This window comes from Fulmarus glacialis, unplaced genomic scaffold, assembly GCF_000690835.1.
Source record: "Fulmarus glacialis isolate BGI_N327 unplaced genomic scaffold, ASM69083v1 scaffold18068, whole genome shotgun sequence".
In the NCBI taxonomy this organism is placed as follows: domain Eukaryota; kingdom Metazoa; phylum Chordata; class Aves; order Procellariiformes; family Procellariidae; genus Fulmarus; species Fulmarus glacialis.
In genome coordinates, this window is record NW_009230482.1 from 2,935 (window position 1) to 12,036 (window position 9,102).

The 9,102-nt window shown below is 35.8% G+C and overlaps 1 protein-coding gene across 1 annotated transcript; it reads left to right on the plus strand.

Moving 5' to 3' along the window:
- Nucleotides 1-417: 417 nt before the first annotated feature.
- On the plus strand, nt 418-5,728 carry MRPL15 (mitochondrial ribosomal protein L15; the record flags this gene model as incomplete). The annotated part of the gene is made up of 4 exons (XM_009584248.1): nt 418-575; nt 3,173-3,338; nt 3,844-3,967; nt 5,161-5,728. Coding segments are annotated over 4 exons (786 nt in total), but the record flags the coding sequence as incomplete, so codon positions are not given.
- Between the last annotated feature and the right edge of the window lie 3,374 nt (nt 5,729-9,102).

Sequence of the window (9,102 nt, forward strand, 5' to 3'; positions counted from 1 at the left end):
CTTGAAGTAGAATTGATTTTTTTTTTCTTTTTTTTAATTTCTTTTTTCATTGTCGGAGTTTAGAAACTTCTGAGTACTGAGCATCTTTCTCATGAAATAGGAGGAAATATCAATAGTTAATTCAGGAAAATTCTCTAACTTGGAGAGTGCAGGGTGTAAGAGATAGGATTAAACACTAGTATTCCTTTTATGTGTTCATGTAAACTTTCAGACTATTTGTGGTGCCTGCCTAGAGCTGTGCTCTGCAAAAATCACATTAACTGCTTTTCTGACTATTTTTCCCCTTAGAAAAGAGCTATCTCTTAATTTTTCCTCAAGAATTAGCATTTTGCTCAGTTGTTTATATCTCTGAAATCTTGTTTTGTAGATACTTATCTCCAAAGTAGTTGACTAAATGTATCATTGTTTGTTTTCAAGGAGAGAAGACGTGGCCGTGGAAGATACGGAGGTAGGAAGTGTGGTCGAGGTCACAAAGGAGAAAGACAAAGAGGAAATCGCCCCCGATTAGGCTTTGAGGGTGGTCAAACTCCATTTTACTTGGCCATACCAAAATACGGGTTTAATGAGGGACATAGGTAAGTTTCTTCACATTTACTCAGAAATTAATCATTGTCTGCTTTTCTTGATCTTTCTCCTGAAGCCAGAATCTAAGATGCCAGAACATAGGCCTAACTGAAAATGAGACATTCCTCTCAGATTGTTAGCTTCCTTATCAGCCGAATCTCCCATTTCTTGTGAGATTTTTTTTTTAATGAATTCATTTATTTTCTGTTGGTTTACAGCTCTGCTTGTTTGCGCCTTTTCTTTGCATAGTCCTTCATATGTAGCAGGTTACCCTTCGTCCTACAGCTGAGTGCGTTTCTTCTCTCAGACCACTCCTCCATACATGCTTGTTTCTCCCTTTGCCTGCCTGCACAGCAGATAACCTATTGAACTGACTGGGAACAGTCCCATTGACTCGAGTGAGGTTGTTAGGCATGGAAGTGTAATCCAAACCCTTGCTTTGTTATTTCTCTTTGCTTTATTCACCTGAAGCTCTCATCTACTGCTAGCCAAACAATTCTGCTTCTCTTCATGGCTCTACTTTTTTTAGCCCTGCAACACTGCAGTCTTTGTCTGTCTGTGCTCCATCTGTTCCACCTAGGAACAAGCTTTTTAATATCAAATCTATTGGATGAAGCCATTAAGTCATCTTTCACAATTGTTCTCCTCAGACATTCTGCTTGTTTGACATTTCTGTCCCCTTTTCACGTTGTGCTTGTTTGTGCCTTGTCCTTCTTTCAGCTTTTTAATGTTTAAAATGATTCTTCTAACCAGTCGCTATTCTTAGCTGGAGATCTGTATGCCAGTGTTTTATTAATTTCCTTCACTATATTGACAATTACAAAACTTTTTTGTTTGGTTTTTTTTGTTGTTGTTGTTTAAAGCTGTTCTTATTTCCTAAGATGGCACGTGTGTTACCTTGGTCACTAACCATTTTGTTGCTTTTAGGTATGGTCATGAAAATATTGTATGGATACAGAAGTTGTTCTAGGCAGTAGTAACAAAAACATGCCACACCTAGCAGACAGTTCAAGAATGAAAGGACTTACGTGAATTTATTTGTGAATTGTTAAACTTACAGTTTGATTTTATGTTTCATTTGCTGTTATAACTTCATCAAATAGCTGTGCATTTTTATATTTCCATTCTTTATGCTTGCAGTATAACCTACCGACCTGTCCTGATTATCAAAGCTTTTCTCTGTCACTCTTAATAGTTCTGAAGTGTGATTCAAACTGTATTTCCAAGTACTGTCACTTCCTCCTGTTTCCTTAACTTATTATAAATGAGAAGCACCTTTTATAGCTGAAGACACAGTCTAGATCATGAATAACCAACAGAAAAAATCCAAGTTTCTGCAGTGACAAGAAATTAATAGGGTCTTGCTGTTTTTAACCTCATCTGACAGCACGTGGAAACAAAAAAAGTACTCTGTAAGTTCTTTTCAATGTTGTTGGCAAAATTTCCATGCCAGGCTATTGTAAATGTTTTTCTAGTGAACATTGTAAGTGCACTTGAGAGAGACTATCGTGGCAGGATGGGAGCATGCTGAACAATGTCTCTGCCTGTTTATCTTCACCTCTCTCTTCTTTCTGCCTGCAGTGGTGTTCCTCTACTTTTTGAACTTTTGCTCTGTTAGGAACTGTCTGACAGTGCAAATTCTGTTGCTTGTCTTGTCTTGCATAGCTTGCCTATAACAAAGATAAGCTTCTTAGTGTTTCTGCTACCACTCACAGGTTTCCAATAGCAGTGGTTAAACTGATTGTATGAGAAAGTTCTGAGCATCAGCATAAATGGTATGCAGTAGGCGTAGACACTGGGATCGGGAAAACTATTCTAAGGATTGGTTTGTAAAGTAAAGTTAGAACTTCATAAAATGCAAAAGTGGATTCTGCTGAAGCTGATGGCTATTGACAAAATATTCCGATTTCCTTTGGGGATATGGATTAATGCATATTTTCTCAGTATTTCTCTTCCTTGGTGGTACTTTGAGGAAGATTCCATTCAATACTTCTGAGATGTCAGGTACAGTGGTAATGGACTAAAAAATCTTTTTGAATATAGGCAAGCTGTACAGGAGTACATACAGGGTTTGGCTGATAGTCTTTGACTAAATTTGTATGGGAGGGGAGGATATATTTGGTTTTGACTGTGGGTTTGGTTTTTTTTTTTTGTCAGATTATCTGAATGTATCAGTGAAGCTACCAAGCTGGATTTGCTTTGAAGATAGTTATTTAGAATCTTGTTGGCTTACCAAGAAATGCTGACACTTTAATTTCTTCATCTGTTTTTGCTTCCTTAAATCAGTCAGCAGGTAGAGAGGTGTTCTGGAGTAATTGAGCTCGGCAACAGCAAAATGATTAATATCATATTGGAGGTGGGGGCGCATGAGCAAACCTGAAGGCGTAACGGAGTTTTGGGCTGTAACTAGGGCTTGCATTTGCATTAAATTAAACTTAAAATTTTGGCTTATGGATGGGTGTGTTTTAAACATTTACTTGGTAGTTTTAGGAGTAGGTAGAAAGTGGAATACAGTGTGGTATATATCAGTTGATCAGTTCCTATTAAAGCTTCAATTCTGTAAATTTCTCATTGTTTTGTTTGTTTTTTTCTGTTTTCCTCTCCCCAGCCTCAGACGTCAGTATCAACCGCTCAGTCTTCAGAGGCTGCAGTACCTGATTGATTTGGGTAGAGTTGACCCCACGCAACCGATTGACTTAACACAGCTCACTAATGCCAGAGGTGTAACAGTGCAGCCTCTCAAAAGGGATTATGGTGTACAGCTGGTGGAGGAGGTATGCATACAAGACACTTACTACTTCAGGCAGTATAAAGCCTTGGGTTTTCGGTTTTCCATACCAGGCTGTCAGATTGTCCTTCCCATGTTTTGGAAGCATCTTTGCTTTTCTAAATTAGTTTGCTGTGGAGTTTTTCTGATAATAAATCCGCTAGAGGGCACTGTGTGTTAGCAAGAAAAAAACCCAGGATGATGTTTTAAGACCTGAAAGACTACAAAAATAATGGTTAAGGAGCACATAACAAGAGGTTGAACAAGTATTTTAGAACAGAAGACTAGAATGTGTTGAAAGAAATGTATGCATATTTTAGACAGGCAAAATTTTTTCATTCAGTCCAGGTGACTTGAGTGAGAGCAGTTTGGTTACCCGACTTGGTGCAGGGAACAGACAAATCATAATATTTTGCAAGATGTAATGTTTCATACAACTTTGCAGGGAAGAATAAATGTATGTCCTAAAATACTCATTTTAATGTTACTCTAATATTTGTTGAAATTTACAGGGTGCTAATATCTTTTCAGCAAAAGTAAATATTGAAGTGCAGAGGGCATCTGAATTAGCAATTGCAACGATAGAAAAAAATGGAGGTGTTGTAACAACATCGTTCTATGATCCAAGGAGTTTGGGTAAGAATTTCTTTTCATTTCTGACTTTATTTTTTTCTGAATGTGTGAAGATTAAATGATCCAAGTCAAAGTTTCAAACATAGTTCTTACTGGAAAATCATCAACTTCTTCTGTTCTAAAAAGCTTCAACAACACATTGTTATAGTTTCAGTTTCGCTTTTTTTAGCCGTTCACCTGTTTAGCCCTACCAGTGTTAGTAGTCACTTACCAATCAGTCAGTTAAAGAAATCCAAGTAGCTTTGTAAATAGAGGAACTAATAAAAGAGTGTTTCTTTGAATTTTTGTCTTCTAGCTTTCTCATGTGTTTAATAACCCTAAGAAAATTCAGGAAAAAATTAGATTTAAAAAACACCATACATGTTTATATTTTTAATTTAAAATACTTTTCCAATTAAAGTGGGGAAATAACTAAGTTACAAGAGCTCAGAATCATTCCAGTCAAAATGGCCATTGTTTTCAGAACACTTTCACTGAAGAATGAGGCTTTGCTTTGCTTGAGGCTGCATCCTGCCTAATATTCATTCATGGAGTTTTTATTGACAATAATGAAGCTTTCATGTGTGAATGAGGCTGAGAACAAGAGGAATAGACATTTTTAGTGTGCAAAATATGTTACCCTGGAGTGATAAAAGTTCTTTCTTTCCAATCCAGAAAATAATCAAAAATATTAAGGTTAAAAGGATCTGGAATGTAACTTGCCAAATTCAGTAAAACTTGAGGAAGAGAGAATAGTCTCACAAATGACTAAATAGGTGTGCGTGCCATTGATTCTTTATTTAAAATAGGTATAGAAACACTAAATTTCACAGTTGTTAGTACACTCTGTAAATAGTCATGCAAATGCATTGCTTCTAATGTGGAAGTCAATCCTTTAAATAAATGGCATCTTCTGGCTTAGTTATTGTGTCTTTCCAAAGTAGGCATTCTAAATGTATTAGAAGTAATGATTCATCCAGATTGTCACTATAAATATCAGTTAAAACATCGTTGTTTGTTTGGTTAAGTGAAACTTGTTAAACACTATCTTATTCTGAACAAGAATATTCTTAAGATTTGGTTTTTTTGCTTGATACTTTTAATAAGAGTTTAATAATTTATTTGGCACAAAATACTAAATAAGAAGGTGTCATTTAATGTCTTTAAATACGTATTATAAAGCATAGTATCTAATTTTCTCTCATGTTTGCCCACAGAAATTTTGTGTAAGCCAGTAGTATTTTTTCTGCGTGGCCAGCCTATTCCAAAGCGAATGCTTCCACCGGAAGATCTAGTCCGTTACTACACAGATGCCAGGAATCGTGGGTACCTGGCAGATCCATCTAAGGTTGCAGAAGCCAGGCTTGAACTTGCCAAGAAATACGGTTATGTCTTACCAGACATAACTAAGGATGAACTCTTCAAAATGTTAAGCGCACGCAAGGATCCTAGACAGATATTTTTTGGTCTTGCCCCAGGATGGATCGTAAACATGGCAGACAAGAAAATTCTAAAACCAACTGATGAGAAGCTGTTAAAATACTATAGCTCATGAATTGAGGACTGGAGACAACTGCAGGTGTACAGGAAACATCTGGGTATGAAATAATGGATACAAAGTGATGTTTGTTTTTTTTAAGACTCCTGTTATACTAGACAAAACACAAATTTTTGTTTATGTAATCTTCTGCTGTAGCTCTCAACTTTTTTATTGTCATAATACAATGTATGAAAAGTCTTAACATTTGGAAACAGCGTAGTGTCTGACATAAAGTGTGTGTTTGGACACTTTCTCTTATGATGATTTGCGAGTTACTTTTTCAGACAAAATGTTTCGATGTTGCATTTATTTCAGAGGATGATTCCAAAGAGTAACTAATAATTAGTTGGGTTTTTTTCCCCCTCAGTTTAAAACCAGAAACATGGCTGTACAAAACAAATATTAGTTTTACAATCATATTACGTAGCATTATATTTTATGTTTTAGAAAATGGTATCTTGAATACCTCTAAGAGGTACACCATCTAATTTTGGATGGGGAAAATTAAAAACAACTAGAAATAACAAAGTACGGAAGAATTCATTAACCTCTTCAATTCCATAGCAATGTTTTGGGTTTAGCCACTGCCATCAATAGTATTAGCGCTTGAGAATTCTTGATTTTTGTCTTATTCCTTCAGATGGAATTGAGAAAGACAGGATGTGCAGTTTAAAAGAACTTTCTATCTAAATTAAAAAAAAAAAGCTATCTTAAATCAATGGCTTCTATTATTCAAACAAAATTTAAAACTTGTCCTGACACAAATACAATGTCATTAATAAAAATGCATAGCAGAATCCAGAGACAATGAATATCAGGCAGTGACAGTAGATTGTGAAGGATGCGGATGTAATGGACAAAGTACACAATTAGGGTCCAGTTTTCAGCTTGATCACAGATTGCATATGTGACAGTGGACAAATGAATATAGATGTCCTGAAAAGTGATGAACAAATTATTTTTATGGGAAACAGTATTTTAATCACACCAACTTAATATAATCTTGAAAAATATTTTCCAACAAATGTTTATTTCATCAATCTCTCCAGAATACTGTACTATTACTATAGAAGAGTATTCTAGGTTTCATATGGAAGCTTAGGGCATTCATTGGGCATTTGGGATGATGAACCAAGCAGTAAATTGAAAGATGAGAGAGGAGACTAAGTTAATCTATCGGATCTTGATCTAACTCCTCAGAAGTTAATGAGATGCTTCATAATTACATGAACTTTAATGGAAGCTGAATTTGGCTTTAAAATAGGGGTAATTCGGTTATTAGGAAACAGTCCGGAAGACCGGAACACAAGAATAAGTTTTGCTTTCCAATTTTCGTGTGCCTTTGGAAATGCTACTTATAGTTTCCTGTAGCTGCCAAACCATCCCATCTCCTAGGGAAAGCCTTCTGAGTGCCAGAATCTCCTGTTTCTCCTGTATAACACCTGTATTTCACCTGTGTGCCTTGGGGCAGGGCGAGGGGAGAAAAAAAAAATTTAAAATATCTTCTTTTTCTTTCAGAGAATAACAAGAAGCGGATGAATTTTTTTGTTGGTGTTTGTCAACCAGCCCAGATTTTTGCTTCACTCAACAAACTGCCTTGTCAATTAATATGAGCATCTGTAATCACAAAACAAAATTAAATAAGTCTTCTATTCTCATGCTGATTAAATAATCTGAAATCCAGAGACTAACAATGGAAAGTCACTAATTTTTGACAACTTACTCTTCAGCTTCTATTGTCTGTTGTTAATGTGTGTTGGATGCTATCAGTAATGGTCATTCTCCTGATTTGTGGTTAAGTATAGGTGAAACATAGCAAAACAACACCAATATAAAATTGGATTGTGAATAGCAGGAATTTGTTCTTAGTGGCGTTAACATTCATATTTTATAAGGTGCACAACACTTTTTTGGCACATTAAGAATAATACCGTGTGCCAAAAAAAGTATAGCTAGCGTTAACTTGTATGTGAAGTAAATAACTTTCTCACTTTAGATGTATCCTGTTCTGCATCCTGATGATTGTTGGTTTGGAAACTTAAATGACAAGCAATACTTTTTTTTTTAACTTTTTTTTTTTTCTTTTTGTTATTACAATACTACTGCCTCCATTTGGGAAGGAGTTGGAGGCGGGGGAAGAGTATTTATTGCCTTCCCTTATTTGTGCCATAATGTTTCTGTTTTTATGAATCAATTCACAATTGTATTTTGTGGAGGTGGTGGTACTCAACAGGAAAGCTACTTAACTGGAAGCGAAGAAGGAAGTTAGTCATATTAGTGAAGACCAGAAGACAAAAGTGTTTATGTATCATTGTGTATTTTTGGGAGGAGAAGAGGGGGGAAGGCAAAAAAAATGCTCTTTGTATTGAAATGAACAAATCACAATTTTTTTTTCTAAATCAATTTCTTTGATATACACACGCGTGCACGCGCTGGTTTCTGTAGGCTTCTAAATGGTTTTCAGGTGAAAGGGTAACGGATAAAATGATAACAGTGAAAGAAAGAATGAAAACAGGAAACAGATGTCTGGTGACGTCGAGGGATTGGATAGCACTTATTCAGTGAACGATGTCTTAGTCACAAGGCAGCTGTATCCTGGCTCTGATACTATAACGCTACAAATACCTTGGAGCCAAAACAGCCACGTTCCACAAAATCCGGTCATTCTACTTTATAAAGGTGATCTTTTATCATCTTATAATTGGAGAGGGCAAAAAGGGCTGTATGTTGCTTTATTTAAAATATGCAATGCTTGTCTTTTTTTCTCTCTTCTGTTTACAGTAGCTAGTATTTTATAACGGTTGTTCTGATTTTTATTTACTAGTGAAAAAAGTGACAAGGCTATAGAGGATTTCCTGTTCATTTTATCTCATCAGGAACACAAGTCTCCTGGCAACTGAATACAGAATTATCAAAAGTACAAGTAAGTTATTGACAAGGTTTCTAATAAATCCATAACAAACAGCCTCCCAATGGACTATTGTTTATGTGAGGGTCAGGCTCAGCGATGCAAGACTCTAAGCCGGTACTGGCATCTGAGGCCATTCTCTTTACTTAGGAATATGTACCATGTTTTCATGTTCATAAGGTAAATGATTGCCTTGGATATCCTGTTTTGATAGGGGTTTTTCATACGCAACAATGTATTACACAGCAAGAAGGACCCAATCTGCTGTAACCGGAAAAGTACTATCAAGGAGCTGAGGAAAAGAAACATTATTTGTGCCATAAAATACTGAAAGGCATGTCAATTTTTATCAACAACATCATACTTTTGAATGGTTCCTTGATAGAACTGATTACATATGTGAGACTGAAATCAAAATAAAGGCCTCTGAATGAGTACATACTTTGTTATATCATACCTTGATAATTAGAAATCACCTGTTTCTTATGAGATAGACTCTCTAACAGCAGCCAGTTAATACTATACTTAGAGGTGGCTGACTGCAGACTCGAAATGAAGCAAGTTAAAATAAATGCATTTTCCCTTTTACTTACATGTACAACAAAGACACACTGGCTTTTCATTCATTATACTTCACAGTATAGTATTCGTGTTTAACAACCAAAAGTTGACTGTACCATTCACGAATTTCCAAAAAGGAATAAATGAATA